General features: G+C 40.7%; 1 protein-coding gene and 1 non-coding gene across 2 annotated transcripts; one reads left to right on the top strand and one right to left on the bottom strand.

The window, feature by feature from the left end:
- Positions 1-15,031: 15,031 nt before the first annotated feature.
- Positions 15,032-15,138, bottom strand: LOC141625460 (small nucleolar RNA R71). Its single transcript, XR_012535239.1, has one exon. It is a non-coding gene; the product is annotated as a small nucleolar RNA R71 (small nucleolar RNA).
- A 1,477-nt stretch (positions 15,139-16,615) lies between these two features.
- Positions 16,616-16,969, top strand: LOC141617501 (uncharacterized). Its single transcript, XM_074434702.1, has one exon. It carries the CDS (start codon positions 16,616-16,618, stop codon positions 16,967-16,969), a length of 354 nt encoding a protein of 117 aa, XP_074290803.1.
- The last annotated feature ends 3,574 nt before the right edge of the window (positions 16,970-20,543 follow it).

Here is a 20,543-nt window from a genome sequence, read left to right as displayed (position 1 = left end):
GATCAACAGTTGTGATCGCATTATTGTCGGAGAACACATATTCCAACACTGAGAAGTTTCTAACTCCCCATCGAGTGCCTATTTTCAAATGGAAGTCACACAGGCTATTTTCCAGAGTTGATCATTCCACCATCGATGGTTGGCGAGCCTCAAAACGTATCACCTTCAACATGGCTGGAGAGCCTCAGAACGCACCTTTAACATGGTTGGCGAGCCTCAAAACGCACCTTCAACATAGCTGGCGAGCCTTTACACGTACTCAAGAATAAATTCAAGGACATATCCCGAAGATGCCTCAGGTATGACTCCTTTATATGGCTGGCGAGCCTCAAAACGCACCACCTTCAACACTGACTGGTGAGCCTTTGCGCGCAAAAGATTCAAGGACATATCCCGAAGATGCCTCGGGTATGACTCCTTCTTATGGCTAGCGAGCCTTTATACGTAGTTTAATGGACTTTAAATGACCCGAATCAGAAGTCGACAGACTCTAAACTGTTCACGACGGCAGGTCCTTGACTCGAATCCTCGAGTCGCCTCGATGTCGCCCTTCCCGACGGCAGGTCCTTGGCTCAAACCCTTTTGAGTCGCCTCGACGTCGCAATGATCTTCAGGTTGTAATCTTTGATTGACCTGGAGGCCATAATTTGACTTTCGCCCCGTCCAAGCCTCAGTCAAAGTGGGGGCTCTGAAGATACCCAGTATCTGCACCTTCCAAAAACCACCCGATGATGATCGGACTATAACGTGTTTTTGATATGCGTGCGTGGATTGGCTATACATGAGACGGTTTAATGTACTACTCGAATATCAAAAATGATTTCAAAAGTTTTCTAACTTCATTTGCATTGAAACAACACTATTTAGTATTAAAATCGTCTTCGGACCCAAAACCGACTCAGAAACCCACAACTCGAGTCAACCTGAGTCAACCCGAGTCAACCCAAATCCCGAATGTCAAAAATAATGCCATGAATGTCTTTATCATGTCATTTCCATTAAAATGACCCTAACTAGAGTCAAAACTGTCTTCGGACCCAAAACCAACTCAGAAACCCGCAACTCGAGTAAACCTGAGTCAAACCAAATCTCGAATGTCGAAAATAATGCCATGAATGTCTTTATCATGTCATTTCCATTAAAATTACCCTAATTAGAGTCAAAACCGACTCCAAATTCAAATCCCGACTCACACGGGTCAAACCCGAGTCAAGCACACAAAACACCTACCTCAAGTAACACCCAAAATCATCTTATTAGATGCCCATATTATTACACAACATCTCATTTGTTTACCACAAATCAAACCAACCAAATAATAGATGGAGCAAAGGCCACGTCCAAATTGAAAAAGACAATACACCCATTTGTATCACAAGGTAGGTCGCTTAAAGCAGGTGTCTGCTTAGCCTCTAAGCAAACTCAACCGACCTACCATCCCACATTTCTCTATAAATACCCACCATCACACTACAATACACACGCGAGAGTCCACCCCCTCCTTCTCCCTTAAACTTCTAGACCCGACTTCCTAAGTCACAAAATCGACACGTGTTTACGACCTACCGATCGTAAACACAAGCCATACACATATTGTTTGGTACCGTCGCCGTGCATTCGACCGACCCATTTGACCAACTCAATTCATTAATCAACATGTTTTAATTAACATATTTTCAACATATTTTCAAAACAAAATCCTTTTTAAGGCACCTTTTTAAACTTCTTTGATCGTGAGTAGTCGCTACAAGAAAACCGTCTCTAAAGTCGTCTATCTTGAAAACATCAATACACGTAAGTTTGAGGGTGTAAATAACTCATTTATTTCATGTCTCTACTGTTTTTATGAGTTTATGAGCATGAATGATGCATAACACGATTCAAACATAGGTTAGACGAGCCAAAACCGAGTTTTGGCCTGAGGCAGAAGCCTCTTGCTATGCAAAGAGGCTCGCACCTCAATGGGTTGTCCAGCTCAGATTCAAACGTGTTTGAGTTCGTCTTTCCTTCAACACTTCCTTTTATTTTTACTTCTTTACTTTTACGGTTTTTACCATTTGAATTCATTTTTATGACAAATATTTTGACCATTACAAAAATCATCCTTGGTTCCTTATACCATGACGGTTTATCCCGTGACTCGATGATATTATTGGTTAATTACATTTTGATGGGTATTTTAACACCCTTTTCTTTTATTTAGCATTTTTATCATTTGTTTACATTTGTAAATATATTAGTCATAATTCATAATCATCCTTGGTTCTTTATACCATGTCGGTTTAATCCGAGTACGATGATTAACTTTACTAATTACAAAGAAATGAACTTAACATAATTAGTTCAAATCAAACATTTTACATTTTTATTTGTAAACTATGCTTTTCAAACTTGCAAATCCGACAACGAATATTACTAACATAATAGTAATTATTCCGAGTCATGCAAACAATACTTGCAAATCATTCATCACAAATACGGTTTTAAATAACCTTTTTAACCACCTTTTAAAATGGTTTTAAACAACCTTTTTACAACCAAGAGACGCCTCTTGGTTCGGCTCATGGCTCGTGCCCCAAGGCCTCCTGTTTTCATCTTTTATAAACCAGGGCAGAGCCCCTTCCCTCGCCAATAGCCTCGCGCCCCAATGGGGCTGCCTGGCACTATTCTGTTTCGTTTTAGCATTTGTCAAGGACGGTCCCGATTACGGTTAATCCGAATACATAACGGCTCAGATTGACAAGTTTACGTGTTTTTACACTTTGTCATTTGACACCCTTTTTCAAAACATTGGAATCGTGTTAAGCACTATAATCCGAATTTGGTAAATGGATATTTAATTTCCGTTTCACATGCAAATCAATCTAAATCCAACTTTGACACCAATTTCTTGGTACGTGCATAAACAACCGACTTAGGAAATATTCACATGTTAGGTTAAACTTTTGGATGCGCATTCATGCATTTCAACCGTTTTATCAACTTTTGCACTTAAACAACCACGATCGATCAGTAGAGGCCGTTAACGCGGGCGGGATTGGGTGTCCGATTAAAGGGCTTCCCAATACGTACCCTCACCCCTTACTCAGAACCTTTGGATAGTGGATGGCCTTATCCAGGGCGTACGAGAGTCATTTTAGGCATAGAATGCTAAAAGGGGGACGAGTCCTTATCTTTAGTACCTATGTCAAACACCGCTTTTTGCCTTGATTGACCTAGGTATAAAGTGTATTCAAACGGGTTCTAAGCATCCCAGAAATGCTTGGTGGCGACACCGAACATCTCAACATCGTTTCGAGACCTTTGCCGAGACGAAACCGACCGAACTAAAGCGATCCGGTCAAAAGCATTTTTACATCACCGAGCATGGCTTTCAGACCGCTGCATGTCCACAGATTGGCTTGGCGTGCAGGTGGCCCGTGACCGCAGATCGGTAGGTGGCCCAAATCCATAGACCGGCCTGTGGCCCTTGTCCACACCTGTTTGTGAAAAAGAAGGATGAGAGTTTGAGGCTGTGTATCGACTACAGAGAGTTGAACCTTGTTACAGTAAAGAATAGGTATCCTTGAACGAGGATAGACAATCTTTTTGACCAGTTGAGTGGAGCTGGTGTATTTTCGAAGATTGATCTTAGGTCGGGGTACCATCAGTTGAGGATTTGGGATGAAGACATACCAAAAACAGCTTTTCGATCATGGTATGGTCACTATAAGTATGTAGTGATGCCGTTTGGGTTGACTAATGCGCCAGCAGTGTTTATGGATCTGATGAACCGGGTTTTCAGCCAGTACTTGGATCAGTTCGTGATGGTGTTTATAGACGACATCTTAGTCTATTCCAAGACTAAGGAGGAGCATGAGGAGCACTTGCGATTGGTGTTGCAAACTCTATGTGATAACCAATTGTATGCAAAGTTGTCTAAGTGTGAGTTCTGGTTGGAGAAAGTGGCTTTTCTGGGCCATGTGATTTCTAAAGAGGGTGTAGCTGTTGATCCTAGAAAGATTGAGGTGGTGTCTAATTGGGAGGTGCCGAAGAATGTGGCCGAGATCAGAAGTTTCTTGGATTTGGCGGGGTACTATCGACGGTTCGTGAAAGACTTTTCAAATATTGCCAGACCTATGACAGCTTTGATGAGGAAGGAGAACAGGTTTCGCTGGGATGAAAGTTGTGATATGGCGTTACAAACCTTAAAGGAGCATTTAACCTGAAGGGAGTGAGAATTTCAAGGTGTATACAGATGCTTCGAAGAATGGGTTAGGTTGTGTGTTGATGCAGAGCGAGAAAGTCATTGCCTATGCTTCTAGGCAACTAGAGTCTTATGAGGAGAACTATCCGACGCACGATCTTGAGTTGGGTGCAGTTGTTTTTTATCTAACAATTTGGAGACACTATCTATATGGGGCGACCTTTAAGGTGTTTTTTTATCGCAAAAGTTTAAAGTACATCTTTACTCAGAAAGAGTTGATGCGACAGGGGAGATGGATGGAGCTCATTGGTGACTATGACATGGATATTATATACCATGAAGGGAAAGCGAATGTTGTGGCTGATGCGTTGAGTAGGAAGAGTGTGCATTCTCTATGCACAGCTATGTCACTGATGAGGTTAAAAGATGAAGTGACCAAGATAGGGATACATGTGATGCAGAAGGAGGATACTAAGGGAGATTTGACAGTTGAACCAGATCTTTATGATGATATTCGCAGAAAATATGCTCTTGATCCTAAGATTCAGGAGTTGAGGGCTGGAGTAGAGAAGGGGACAGTGTCTCGGTTCTCTATTCATTCTGATGGGTGTGTTCGGTTTGATGGGAGATGGTGTGTACCTAAGGATGAGGAGATGAAAAAGATAATCATGACCGAAGCCCATTGCACTCTGTATTCAGTGCATCCAGGTGGTGACAAGCTTTATAAGGATCTTAGAAGACATTTTCGTGGCCTGAGATGAAGAGGGAGACAGCTGAGTTTGTGGCTCGATGTTTGACTTGCCAGAGAGTCAACGGGGAGCAGCAAAGACCGCAAGGTAAGATTCAGTCTCTGAAGGTACCTGAGTGGAAATGGGAATCTATCTCCATGGATTTCACTGTGGGATTACCGAGGAGTTAGCAAGGTAATAACATGATTTGGGTGATCGTAGATCGATTAACCAAGTCAGCTCACTTTATTCCCTTTATTCCCATGAAAGATACGTGGAGTAAGGTTCAGTTGGCAAATGGCTACAAGAAGAATGTAGTGAGGTTACATGGGGTACCGAAGGACATTGTGTCAGATCGAGATGCGAGGTTCATTTCTCGGGTTTGGCAAGAGTTGCTGGAATTGATGGGGACTACATTGAAGATGAGTATTGCATTTCATCCTACGACAGATGGATAGACGGAGAGAATAATAAACACTTTGGAAGACATGTTAAGGGCTTGTGTGATGGAATTTGGTGGTAGCTGGGTAGATAGATTGGATCTGATTGAGTTTTCTTACAACAATAGCTACCATACGAGTATTAGGATGGCTCCATTTGAGGCGTTGTATGGGAGGAGGTGTAGGAGCCCAATTTGTTGGGATGATAGCGCCAAGGCAGTGGTTTTCGGACCACATATGGTACAAGACATGGTTGAGCAAGTGAGGTTGATTCGGCGAAAGATGAAGGCGGCCCAGGATCGACAAAAGAGTTATGCGGATTTGCATCGTCGGGACATTGAGTTCCAAGTTGGGGATAAGGTTCTTTTGAAGGTGTCACCTATGCGTGGGGTGATGCGATTTGGTAAGAAAGAGAAGTTAAGTCAGAAGTTCATTAGCCCTTATGAGATTTGGATCGTGTGGGAGAGCTTGCTTATCGGTTAGCCTTGCCACCAGCTTTGGATCGAGTACACAATATGTTTCATGTGTCTAAACATCGGAGGTACGTGAGTGACCTTTCTCATGTGCTAGAGGTTGAGAACATTGAGTTGGATAAATCTTTGTCTTATCTTGAAGTGCCAAAAGAGATCCTAGATCGCAAGGTTCGTAAGACTAGAACTAGGGAGACTGTGTTGCTAAAGGTGTTGTGGTCCAATCACAACGTCGAGGAAGTAACTTGGGAGGCCGAAGAAGCTATGAAGGAATGATATCCGTTTCTTTTTTATCAGGTGTGTGTGGTTACGGGGACGTAACCAAGTTTCTTTAAGGGGGTAGGAGATGATCGCATAAGCTTTTAGTACGATTTATGGTCAGTTTTGGTAAAGTTTAGTGTATGTTTTGGGTTGTTAAGTTGTGCTTTAAGTTTTGTCTTTAGTCGCAGTTGTGTTGTTGCATTATAGTTGAGTATAATGAGTTTTGTTTTTCAGTATGTGTTTGAACTTCGGGGGCGAAGTTCAGTTTTAAGGAGGGAAGACTGTAATACCTTAGATATTTGAGTTGTTGGGTACTCTATCGAGTAAAACTTACTCTGTCGAGTAAGTCATTGACGCATTATGGAGTACATTCTGCTTTGTATGTACTTGATTGAGTAGGTGCAACCCGATCAAGTACGCGGTACTCGATCGAGTACGTTAGTGATATATGATTAATTTATACCATTTCTCCTCTTTATTCTCATGCATTTTGACTCCGCTTGAGACGGTTTTACGTGTCTTGCCTTGCATTTTGTATCCCGGTTCCCTAGTCTATGTGATCTTGTCCGTCTTGCAGGAATTGGGGCAGAAATAGAGGAATTGGAGCAAGGGAGATGGATTGAGAAGATAGCATCGAGAAGAGAAGAAGAAATGCTGAGAAGAGGTTCCCCGCCGGTAGGCCGGCAGCCGATCAGCCGGCTAGGACCCCTCCACACTTGGCCAAGGAGCAGAATTGAAGGAACATTTACAGGGAACTCCCAGCCGGAAAGCCTGCCGGCAGTCGGCCCACCGGCTGGGAATGCATGAAGAAGGAAGAAAAGGAAGAAATGAAGAAGAAGACACAAAGAGCTCCCAGCCGGCACCCCATTAGCGGCCGGTCCACCGGCCGTGCACATCTGATGACTTGGTTTTATTTCACAACTTCCAGAGAACTCCCAGCCGGGTGGCCTACCGGCGGCCGGTCCACCGGCTGGGACACACCCTCCGCATTTTGACTTCCTTTGAAATTTCCAACCTAATTTCCTTGAAAACTATAAATACCCCGTCCCTTAATCATTTATACACACAACCCTAGATCTGAAATTATTTCCTTAATTTATGCAAACACTCTTAAGCAAGTCTTAATTTTTCGTTAATCAAACATTAATTAATTAGTAAATTAGCTTAGAATTAGTTATTCTCAATTGTTTACATTTGGTATTGGGTTGTAATTTGAAGATTGGTGAAGATTATTCTTCTAGTTAATCCAAGATTACAACTTTATCTCTTAATTGGTAAAATTCTTCTTCTAGTTTGTTTATCTTTCAATTGTTTACATATTTAAGTTGCTTAATTAGTTTATGTTACAAACATGCTTTCCTTTACTTATTACATGTCAAAGCTTCCATCTTTTATGTTATTTGTTACCAAATGTGTGAGTAGTACCTTACTAGGATGGAGGGGAATCTCATATAGAATTATAGGAGTGGATTATGACATAGGAAGATTGAAATCCTTGAGTTTATGCTTGTTGATTTTATCATGCACATAAGGTGTTTGTGAGAATGCTTGAGTGAGAATTTAGGCATTTGAACTATCTTTTCTACTTGTTGGGTGAGAACTTGATTAGTATATAGGAAACACATGATAAAATAATGGTTGAGTTAATTAAGTGAGGACTAAATCGGTCTTAACTTACGGGTTAGTCTCACATCGAGAGATTGGGTCTTTCCTTTGCTTATGCTCTTGGGTTTTGTCGTTCTATGTGTTTTTCCTTCCTTATCTATATGAGTGAACCCGATGTCCTAGTTCTCCTAATCATTGTTTTCCACCATCTTAAGCATTTAATCGATTTTCTATTGTTTTAGTCTATTTCTTTTAGTTAGTTTAAATCAACTCAATTTCTTAGTTCAGACTAAACTAGTGGTTTAACAAGCAACCCAATATTCTCTTAATTGGATCAAAAGGAACCCCAATGACCGGAATGAGTATTGGCAAATACGAATCAATGGGGTGGACAAGAACTCAATTCCCCCTCCTAACCCACAAAAAATGAAAGTGGTGCCAAATTCACCGCACTACTTGCTAGAAATTGAGGTGGATGAAGATACCGCCACCGCGCCCAAAGCCAAAACCCAAATCTTACATATGGGCGTGAACGCCCGGTCACCGCCCAACTCACCTTGCGTTACAACGCACCCTCCACTCCCTTTTTCCAAGGACCGTTCAACCAACCTTGGTCTTTTCACCAAGGTGAAGGGTCCTCAAGTCAACAACCACCGAAACATCCTCCACTACACCCCTCACTCATTGAGTTCATGGATAACATGAACTTGGGGATGCAAACAGCCGAAAGCAAGCGGCTTGCCATGCAACAACGATTGGACCGGATATACTTTGACCAATCGGTTGGTCAATTTCCCATGTACGATGACTATATGAGGAGGGAATACAAGCACCCTTCCGACCTTCACCCTTCCTATTACCTTGCACCTGATGGCGGACATCCTACCGATGGGTCTTTTGTCTACGGCGATATCAACATTCGCCCGGATTATTTTAGTAACCCGGTCTTCCCCACTCCGGCCTCTAATCAAGGAGAGGGGCATGACACCCAATGGTTCGGAGGAACCCCCTCCATTTTCGGTGAAGGCGACAATGTTGGTGTCTCGGGGGCGGGGCGTGAGGTGGATATAGACTTGACGGTGGAAGGGTATGACATGGGTGGCACTTTTATGGCCATGAACATGGATGACTTTATCCGTGAGGCCGAGTTTAGAGGTGGGCATGATGATGATGATGATGGCGCGGATTTCGACACCGAGGATGCCTTGTAATGATGGATATCCTCACTCCCATTCCAATCCAAATGCAAGTATGATCCCTTTAATCCAAATCTCCCATTCATATTTCATTTTCGTATGCATTTAGTTAGTTGTAAAATATGTAGAATATTTATGCCATATAGTTGCATTACATATAGTTGCATTAGATTTAAATATTTGTAAAATATTGTTGAGGTCTCTTCCCATATGTGTGTGAGGGCATTGTCCCACATCGGTAGAATAATAGTGAAGGGACTAGTTTATAAGTAAGTGGGATACTCCTCCTATCACCAATTGGTTTTAGGATGGAACATCACTTGCTTGTGGGCCGGTCTCCATCTAATTCTATAAGCCCGCTGCGGAGGACTCAACTAGTGGTATCAGAGCCGACGGTTCGGCTTGGGACCGTAAGGTGCGATGTGGTGACGGTGCTTGAGATGGCGCGGAGTAGCGTCGTGGTTACGGAGTGGCACCACCATTGGACTCTCTCCCTTGGTTGACCAGAGATGTGGAGTAGCATCATGCGGAGTAGCCTGGTCGGCCCGACGCGGGGTTGTGTCGGGTGCGGAGTAGCGCCAAGTGAGGGGGAGTTTCAGCACACACATGTGAAAGGGGGAGATTGTTGAGGTCTATTCCCATATGTGTTTGAGGGGCATTGTCCCACATCGGTAGAATAATAGTGAAGGGACTAGCTTATAAGTAAGTGGGTTACTCCTCCTATCACCAATTGGTTTTAGGATGGAGCCTCACTTGCTTATGGGCCGGTCTCATGCACCTAATTCTATAAGCCCACTGCGGAGGACTCAACAAATACGTCACATATAGGATTGCACTCATATAGACTAGATTGCATCGTATTTCAATGTTTGCATTTAGTTAAAGCATGCATTGTATTTTATTCAAAAAAGACAAAAAAATTGAAAACTCGAAAAATCACACAAAAACAAGTGTTTCCTTTTCAAAAATGCCTCTTACCCACATTTCATCCGTCATTGGATGTCGTAAATAACAAGTGTGGGGAGGAGGCCCAAAACAAAAACAAGTTATTTGCTTTTAAAGAAATCATAAAAACAACAAAAATATGTTTTTCATTTGGAAAATATCAAAAATCCAAAAATATGTTATTTACTTTTCCGATTCTCTCCCTATACTTGGTTCCATTGAGGACAACGTAAATAATAAGTGTGGGGAGAGAAATACCTATTTCGCATATATTTGTATATATTGTACATTTGTAAATAAGTTTGTAAATTTGATTAAATTTCCAAAATTTCCAAAAAAATAGAAAAACCTTCAAAAAGACCAAAAATATTGCATGTATATATGTGTGTTTGGCTAACAAAGTGGCATAGGTACATTGACTATCCAAGGCAAAAAGGAGACTAGAAGACCGCTTGGTATAGACGTTCTTATCTCTTTCTCCTTTTCCGTTCTTTCTCTTTTTATATTGTTGTATAATATGGAAGAGGATGGGATTTTGTGCCTTGGATGTTCCGTTTGGGAACTTGTGGATTGTTGATATTGATGTGTTACTAGGATTAGTCAAACCTGTTGCATGTTTATATTCATGTTTGTTTAATTTCTGCATGCATTTGTCCCATGTATATATGTGTCGGTTTTTAATTATAGTCTTGCACTTAGTTTGTACATAAATGTTTTGCATAAAATGTGGTCAAGGGAGGGAAGTAAATAACCCAAGGATGAGTATATTCCAATTGTGCCTTCCCCTTCCCCGTGGCTCGCACCCGTGACCACTTGGTTATTCATAGGAAAAGTAGTTTTTCCAACGAGTCTAGACCGCCTTGTGAGACCAAAGACCGTAGGCTAGACCTAGGTCTTGACCTAGCTACTCATATGTGAGGATTAGAGCCTCCTAGGGTCGGTGCATTCATACCCGACCCCCGTTTAGGATTGTGAGTAGGTCTCCTCGTGAGACGTGTTATGTCTAAACGCATAAGTGTGTCATTCTGTCCTTAGACCGTGAGTTTCTTTATTTTTATGCACATCTTATGAAACAAATTTGTTTACATATACTTGAACCTCACATAGCCTAAATAAGCCTTGTTTTGACCCTTGCATTAGTTTCCCTTTTGATTCACCCCTTTGAGCCTTAGCCTAATTCATTTGGCAGAATCACAATACAAGCTACATTCCATAAATAATCTTCCTTGATCAAGAATAAGTCATGTTTGTAGTAGTAAGCTAGGACATGTCTTGAGTCCTAGTTAGTGGATGACATATGCATTCACTTGGGTCGGAATATTGGTTTTTATTTGGCATTTGCACATAAATAAGAGGTTTTGAAAAAGAAATGAAAAACAAAAGGGAAAATTAGAAAATTTTTGAAAAATACCAAAAAGAGATAGTTTGTGATTGTAAATACTTGTTTTAGAAATAGAGAAAGAGCAAGCAACACCCCTATTCATCATTTAAGGGGTAGAAAAAGTCGTTGCTAGAATAAGAGGCCCTATGATGTTTTTCCAAGTGAGTTGGGTTTACACAATTTTTGCATGAGTTTGGGGTACAAATTCTTTGTTAGGGTGTAGACGTTATTCTTATGTTGTAATAAAGGCCGAGATGAAAGGTTTGTATAAGAGTTTTGATATTTTTCCAATTTGAGTCGGGTTTATGCAATTTTTGCATAGTTTTGGTAATCAAATCTATGTTACGGTATAGATGTGTCTCATTTGTTGTAATAAGAAGTGGGAAAAGCGGTATCTTGACTATTATTGATTTGAACCTCACATATCCAAATGGTGCTTTCAACAATCCCGCTTTGTCCTTCTCCCTAGCCCCGTTACAACTCTTGTTTCATATTATGTGCATTGTCCCATTTTTACATCTCACTTGGTTAAAGTATTATCTTAAACACATTATATTGCGGACACGTTATCACGAGTCGTAGTAGGAGAGTATTTCGGCTACTTTTTGTACACAAAAACACCCGTTCTTTAATTGAGTGACGAGTGAAAACCGTGAGTATGTCGTTGACCTAGGCCCTTTTAGTCATGGGTCTTTGGTTGAATCTTGTGTGGGTCTCGTAAATCTCGGAGGACTAGCTCCATTTCCCCTTTCCCCACTATTGAATTTGTTTCTTGAGCTTTAGTGGTCACATTAGGGTTGCTTGGGCCACCCTTAGGGGGGTTAGCACCTCCATTGGAATTCTGAGACGGTATTTCCCGACCAAGACCATGTTTTTGTGATGAAAACTCGGCCACTTAGATGAGGAAAGTGGACCATTTTTGTTAGATGCATTCTATTACTTGCTTATGTGCTTACATGTTGGATGCATCACCATTTTGGCAAGACCCCACTTGCTTTGCAAGGAGGCACTTTACCTCATAAGTGTCTTGTTGTGAGTTGAAGGGACGGAGAAGGCCCGTTAATTGCCCATCATCAGATATTATTATCGTAGTTAGGTTATAGTTTAATAAGGGTCTCATTTTTTCTCACTTATTTACTCGGGGACGGGTAATGATCAAGTGTGGGGAGGTTTGATATATGATTAATTTATACCATTTCTCCTCTTTATTCTAATGCATTTTGACTCCGTTTTAGACGGTTTTGCGTGTCTTGCCTTCATTTTATATCCCGGTTCCTTAGTCTATATGATCTTGTCTGTCTTGTAGGAATTGGGGAGGAAATAGAGGAATTGGATCAAGGGAGACGAATTGAGAAGATAGCATGAAGAAGAGAAGAAGAAATGCTGAGAAAAGGTTTCCAGCCGGTCAGCCGGATGGGACCCCTCCATACTTGGCCAAGGAGCAGAATTAAAGGAAAATTTACAGGGAACTCCCAGCCGAATAGCCCACCGGCTGGGAATGCATGAAGAAGGAAGAAAATGAAGAAATGAAGAAGTCACAGAGAGCTCCCAGCCGGCACCCCATCGGTGGCCGATCCACCGGCATTGCACACATGATGACTTGGTTTTATTTCACAACTTACAGAGAACTCCCAGCCGGGTGGCCTACCGGTGGCCGGTACACCGCCTGGGACACACCCTCCGCATTTTGACTTCCTTTGAAATTTCCAACCTAATTTCCTTGAAAACTATAAATACCCCTTCCCTTAATCAATTGTACACACAACCCTAGATCTGAAATTATTTCCTTAATTTATGCAAACACTCTTAAGCAAATGTTAATCTTTCCTTAATCAAACATTAATTACTTAGTAAATTAGCTTAGAATTAGTTATTCTCAGTTGTTTACATTTGGTATTTGGTTGTAATTTGAAGATTGGTGAAGATTATTCTTCTAGTTAATCCAAGATTACAACTTTGTCTCTTAATTGGTACTTCCTCCCTTCCATATGATAGTTTACATTTGCTTTATGCGCGTATGCCAATGCGTATTTTCTTTTGTTCATATCTTTAGTTACATATCATTAAAAATTATAAAAATTTGATATTCATAATGCACTCGGTAAGAAAATTTAAACAAGATCTCACATGACTATCTTTTATGTTATACATTAGAAGTTGTGTTGAAGATTCTTCTAACTTATCAATATTGCCCACAAAGCAAACGTAAACAATTCAATGGGACGGAGGAAGTATAATTCTTCTTCTAGTTTGTTTATCTTTCAATTGTTTACATATTTAAGTTGTTTAATTAGTTTATCTTACAAACATGCTTTCCCTTACTTGTTACATGTCAAAGCTTCCATCTTTTATGTTGTTTGTTACCAACATGTGTGAGTAGTACCTTACTAGGATGGAGGGGGATCTCATATAGAATTATAGGAGTGGATTATGACATAGAGAGATTGAAATCCTTGAGTTTATGCTTGTTGATTTTATCATGCACATAAGGTGTTTGTGAGAATGCTTGAGTGAGAATTTAGGCATTTGAACTATCTTTTCTACTTGTTGGGTGAGAACTTGACTAGTATATAGGAAACACATGATAAATTATGGTTGGGTTAATTAAGTGAGGACTTAATCGATCTTAACTTAGGGGTTAGTCTCACATCGAGAGATTGGGTCTTTCCTTTGTTTATGCTCTTGGATTTTGTCGCTCTATGTGTTTTTCCTTCCTTATCTATATGAGTGAACCCGATATCCTAGTTCCCCTAATCATTGTTTTCCACCATCTTAAGCATTTAATCGATTTTGTATTTTTTAGTCTATTTCTTTTTAGCTAGTTTAAATCAACTCAATTTCTTAGTTCGGACTAAACTAGTAGTTTAACAAGCTAAGCAATCCTAGAACCATAACCACCGTCCTTTGGGTTCAACCCTCACATCTACGACGAGTTTTCGTTATACTTGCGAGGTTACAAATATAAGATTTGTTTCACAACAAGTTTTTGGCGCCGTTGTCGGAGACGACGATATTGGATAGGATTATTTGTTTTCATCTAGACTTAGTTCTTTTATTTGTTGTTTGTTTCTCCCTTTGTCCTAGTGCAATCTTTGCATTAGGACTATTTGATCTTTTGTTGAGTGCATGAATAGGTGCTATATCGGACCTCTTTTCCCACTTGATCGTGAGATCGAGAAAACATTTCGGGCAAGAAGAAGAAAAGCTCTATCGTCAATACGAAGATCTCCACCTTTTATTAACCCACCAAACACTCAAACTTCCACAATTGATCATCAAAATACACCACCCTCTTCCTCCACCCTATCACTTCTCCACATTCCACACAACTTTCCACCAAACAACCCTCCACCAAACAACTCTCCCATAAACTCACCTACACATTCACAACACTTTATCCATACCAACAACACCAAATCTCCACGACATAACCTAGTAAACGACGATATGGCGGATCAACCTATGGGATACTATAATAGACCGGACCCCAACCGGGCTTGTTCGGCAACCGACTATGGAGCCCTTGCTCCCAACACTTTTGATCTTCGACACCATGTGATTAGTTATATGCAACAAGATGTATATCATGGGATGAAAATTAAGGATGCCCATCAACATCTCACTACATTCAAGGAGAAAGCGGGTTCTATCAAGCATAATGGTGTAACCGAAGAGCAAATACTCCTAATGATTTTCTCTGTCACCTTGAAAGACAATGCTAAGAAGTGGTTGAATTCTCATGAGCCAGGTACATTTACCACTTGGGAGGCTTTATCTAAAGCTTTCATCAACAAGTTCTACCCACCGTCTAAGACCGCAATAATTAGATATGAGATTCAAACTTTCAAGCAAAGGCCCATGGAAACTCTAAGTGAAGCTTGGGAACGTTTTAGGGACCTACTCTCATCTTGTCCACCCCATGGTATCCCAAAATGGATGACCAGCCAAACCTTTTTCCAAACTCTTGAACAAAGGTTCTGGGATATGATCGTGGCGGCATCCGATGGTAATTTTGATAACATGAACAATGCTCAAATCACGGAAATGATCCAAAATATTTCCGAGATGGAGAGTAGCTATGCAAGGGATGTGGAATACAAGAGTGAGGGGCCTTATAAGATAGAAGTAGAGTACAAGGATAAGTTGGATGACTTGACCAAGAAATTTGAGGAGTTCAAGATGGAAAAGAAGTAAGGGGAATTAAAGCAAGTCCAAGAGGTCGGACCTATTCACTCCAAGGTATACTATGTCCAAGAGCCTAGGTCTCCTCCTAGGCATTATCCTCCCCAAATGAATTGTGACTATTGTGGCGGTGTGGGGAATACAATTGAATATTGCTCATCAATTCCACAAGATGACCAACAAGAATGCTTTGTTCTTCAAGGGAAAGGTGCACCAAGGGTCTCTTATCAATGCCATGAGGCCTTCTACCGTGCCTTTCCCAACCAAGATCCCAAACTTTATTATGCGGGGCAACCATTGGACCCCAAGTATCAACAACCACAACATATGCCTCCACCAAAACCCGATCATTCAAGGCAATATAACTAAAACCAAGGTCAAGGCTCCAATTTCTGGGATCAATGTCAACATGACAATCCCAACTACATCCCACCACATCAAAGAGACAACTACCGCAACCAACAACAAAACCCTCCATTCCAACAAGGGTATCATCAACAACAAAATCCACCATTTCAACAACCTTTCAACCAACAACAAGGATATCAACAACAACAAAACTCTTACCCACCTCCAAAAAACCAACAACAATACATTGAACCACCAAACCCCAACTCCTCTCTTGAGAAATTGCTAAAGGAAATGGATGGAAAGGCCGAGAGAAGAGAGGCTCAAGTGGACCAACAATTCAAAAGCTTGAAGACCGAGTTCTCCAATGTCCAAGAACATCAAAGGACATTTGACTCATATATGGCCAATCAAAGCTCCTCTTCCTCACAAAGATTCCCACATTCATTTCCTCCTCAAGGTTCTCATCCTAGAGACGGACCGCCACCACACCAATAAGCTCATATAGTGACCTTGAGAAGCGGGAAAGATTTAGAGGATCCTTACAAAGATTATGAACCGAAAATAAAGAGGGGCGTAATGAAAGATGGTGAGGAGAGTCCACCTCTCTCACCCACAAGTAGAGTTGACAACACTAAGAAGGGGAAGGTGAGTGAATATCTTGAAAATGACGAGAACTTTGTCTTAGAGGAGATTGTGGTTGAAAGAGACAAGAAAGAGTGATTGAAAGAGACCAAGTAAAAGAAAAGAATCAAATGAAGTGGATAACACTAAGCAAGCTTCCACTTCCGAAAAGACCTACAACCCTCCAATACCATTTCCTAATAGAAGTAGAGTAATGAATGAGGAGACGAAATTCCTAAATTCTTGGATATGTTGAAGAAACTTGAAGTTTCATTACCTTTCACCGAGGTAGTGACACAAATGCCACTCTACACTAAATTCTTAAAGGATGTTCTGACAAAGAAGAGGAGTATTAGAGGAGATGGTCTAGTGGCTCTTAGGGGGCAATATAGCGCGGTCTTGCTTAATCTCATGCCGGAAAAGCTACAAGATCTGGGTTGTTTCTCTATTCTGTGCATGGTGGGTAATCTGAGTATCAAGAAGGCACTTTGTGATCTTGGTGCTAGTATTAGCATACTTACGCTCCCTATTGCAAGGAAGGTTGGTTTGCATGATATGATACCTACTTCTATGACCTTGCAACTAGCCGATAGGTTGGTATAAAGACCAATGGGTGTAATTGAAGATGTTCCGGTTAAAGTGGGAAATTTCTATATTCCGGCAGACTTTGTGGTTCTAGACATTCCGGAAGACCAACAAACTCCTATTATCCTTGGAAGGCCCTTCTTGGCAACCGGGGATGTTAACATAAGTGTCAAAGAAGGGAAGCTCACTTTCAAAGTGGGAGGAAATGTGGTTGAATTTTCCTTAACCGGGCAATGTCACAACCAATGTTTGAGAGTATCTATTCAGTAGACATGTTAGAAGAAGCAATTGAAGATGCAAAGGATAAATGCTCGGGGGAGAAGTTGGAACAAGATTATGAAGCTTTACCACCAATTCTTGATAAAGATGAGGGCAAGAACCCTCCAAAGGTAGATCTCAACCCTTTAAACCCCCCCCCCCCCCCCTCCCTCCTTTGAGTATGCCTACCTTGATGAGGCAAACTCCTTCCCCGTTATCATTAATGCAAACCTAATGACATCTCAAAAGGAAAAAACTTTTAAATGTCCTCAAGGAAAACAAGAAAGTCGTTGGGTATAGCCTTGATAATCTCACGGGAATCGATCCTCGAATATGCATGCACCGTATCACACTTGAGGATGGATTCACTCCTTCCGCTCAACCTATGAGGAGGTTGAATGAGAAATTGAAGGAGGTGGTGAGGAAGGAAGTTGATAAGTTGCTTGAGGCCGGAATTATATACTCCATCTCGAGAAGCGATTGGGTAAGCCCGGTTCAAATTGTCCCAAAAAGGGCGGTATGACCGTGGTTGAGAATGAGGAAGTGAACTCATCTCCACCCGATCGGTCATGGGATGAAGAATGTATATTGATCATCGAAAGCTCAATTCCGCCTCAATCAAAGATCACTTTCAATTTGTAACACCCCGATTTATGAAGGAGCCTTTAGCAAGACATTCCCTAATAAACCGAACTGTTACCATCTCGGTTTCCCGAGGTAATGAATAACAAATTAAACTCCAAGGCGAATTATATAATTTCTTTAACTTAATTTTTACAAAACCTCTTTTACATCAAATTACAAAGAACTAACATAAATAAAAGTGAAAGTCTTCTAAATGATGATCTAGCTACTAAGTCTTCTGATCCAGTGTCTCACGCCCATCAAGCTCCCGTCCTATCTCTTAAACCTGTCAAGTCTGCTCGCCAATATTTGGGTCATCACAGGTGTTCACGAATACACAGGGTCAACCACGAGGTTGAGTAGGGAATACAATGAAACAACAAAATATGATATGCATGCTCCTCCGTCACCTCCACCTCCATCTCAACTCATATCTCATAACCCGTACAACCCAGCCATACCGATCCCCGATAGACTATATATCGACCGTAGCCGATCCGCTCATTTCATAGAGGAGGACACCAGGGCAAGTCCTGCAGAACCCGCCTGGGCCTTATCACAACATCATCATCACCACACCACATCACCACAACATCCTCCATCTCCAATGCATATGAATGCTCAAGAAATTAATGCAACACAATATGTATATCATTGAACTGGTAAATCATAGAATCATGCCGGTTCTAGAATGTTGTGATAATATACTCAATACGATCAATTGATCAAGCACATTCCAGGATATGAATCATAACATGAATCAACAACCACGAATCAAGTCAACGTTCACGGTTTGGTCATATGAAACACAAACAAGTCAACACAATTCAACAACAACGATAATAAGTCAAGTGTATTTCCCTACCTTTTCGCAATCCAAGCACACAAGCAATCAATTATGATCCTTCACATATCCATCACCTAAATAACATAATTATGTATAATTACCACCTACTCAATCAAATAATCATGCACATAACCTAGACTCATCATAACTTAATAGGAATATCAACTTAAAGAACAAACACGATTTTTCCTGATTTTCCAGCACATGACAGACTCGGAATAAAATACATAACTAATTCCAGAAAAATCAAATTGATACAAGGCCAATTGTATTGGAACCCCATGAGTCTTAGCTACAAATTATATGTAATGTGTTTTTCTCAAATTCCAAACTTATCAAGGGTTTTCAGACTGATTTCAAAACTGATGAAACCGCAAATCGCATAAAAAGTATTGATTCATAAAACGAGTTTAAAACATTATTTTGCAGTAATTCCAAATCCTATTATCATCTAGACTATACAAAGATGATGTATGAAGAAGCCTCATAACTGAATCGACACAAAAATTAGGGTTTCAAATCATTTTCCACAACCAAATCAGATTCGCGGACTTTTCAGCGACATGTTCATAAATAAATCACCTAGGACAAACCATAAAGAATTTGACTACGAGATTTTATATGCATAAACTAGACATCAAATAAACAGGACTCTCTTTTCAAACTTTTTGAAGAAGAACACTTTAAAATAGTATAAACAATGGAATGAAATCGACTTACAAACAGGGAAATCGAATTAGGTTGGAATCGATGAGAAATCTTCAATCAAATGAAAGGCTCGACAATTCTTCTTCCTCTCCCTTTCTCTAGGTTTAGAAATGGTTTTATGAATGATAAAATGAAAAGAGGGGAGAGGGAGAGCGGCTCTTAGATTAGGTTTAGGGTAAATGGTGGTTACATGTTCCGGGTAAGGCAAATTGGTTAAACGGGTATGGTCGTTGGGTAAATGTAGATGGGTAAATGGGTGATACGATTCTTGACCCAAAAGACAAAATGTGATGTAGCCCGACTCAACATATACGATATAAACCCGACTTAATAACATTCACGATATTACGATGCAACCAATATAAAATGTATAATACTAATATATAATAATATCCGTTTAATCGATTATATAAAATACGGGGTATTACAGTCTACCCTCCTTAAAAGAAACTTCGTCCCGAAGTTTACCATCTCCTACCAACCAACGCAAACGAATTATGAAACGCATATACAAAAGTATGTAAGGCACCCACCAAATTGAATATTAAACGCAGTATTACAAAGAGCCACTTTGTGTCGGACGCCGTATTTCTTAAGCAAAGCATAAATGGCGCGGTTGATGAAGTGCAACCCACCATCACTTATGATAACCCTAGGTACTCCAAAGCGTGGGAATATGTACTCCTTGAAAAGTTTGGAAACCACTCGTGAATCGTTAGTAGGCGTGGCGATAGCTTCTATCCACTTGGACACGTAATCCACTGCAACCAAAATGTATTGGTTGCTAAATGAGGATGGAAACGGACCCATAAAGTCCATACCCCATACATCAAAGAGTTCAACTTCCAAAATGTTGTTTAGAGGCATCTCATCTCGCCTCCCAATGTTGCCTCTTCTTTGGTAAGAATCACAATAGTGGACCAAAGCATAAGCATTCTTAAATAAGGAGGGCCAATAAAATCCACAATGAAGAACTCGAGCTTGGGTCCTAGGTGGACAAATGGCCTCCATATGTGGTAGCATGACAAGCTTGAAGGATTTCTTTCCCTTCTTCATGAGTGCCACATCTTCTATAAATTCCATCATTGCATCTCTTATATAAGAAAGGATCTTCCCACACATACCTCCTTGACTCATATCTCAACTTCTTCCTAT

The sequence above is a fragment of the Silene latifolia genome, chromosome X (genome assembly GCF_048544455.1).
Source record: "Silene latifolia isolate original U9 population chromosome X, ASM4854445v1, whole genome shotgun sequence".
Lineage (NCBI taxonomy): Eukaryota > Viridiplantae > Streptophyta > Magnoliopsida > Caryophyllales > Caryophyllaceae > Silene > Silene latifolia.
This window is presented reverse-complemented; position numbering and strand designations above follow the sequence as displayed.

Bases quoted from the DNA above. Each gene is read 5' to 3' on its own strand.
- LOC141617501 (XM_074434702.1), top strand. From the start codon at position 16,616: ATGTTGAAGAAACTTGAAGTTTCATTACCTTTCACCGAGGTAGTGACA.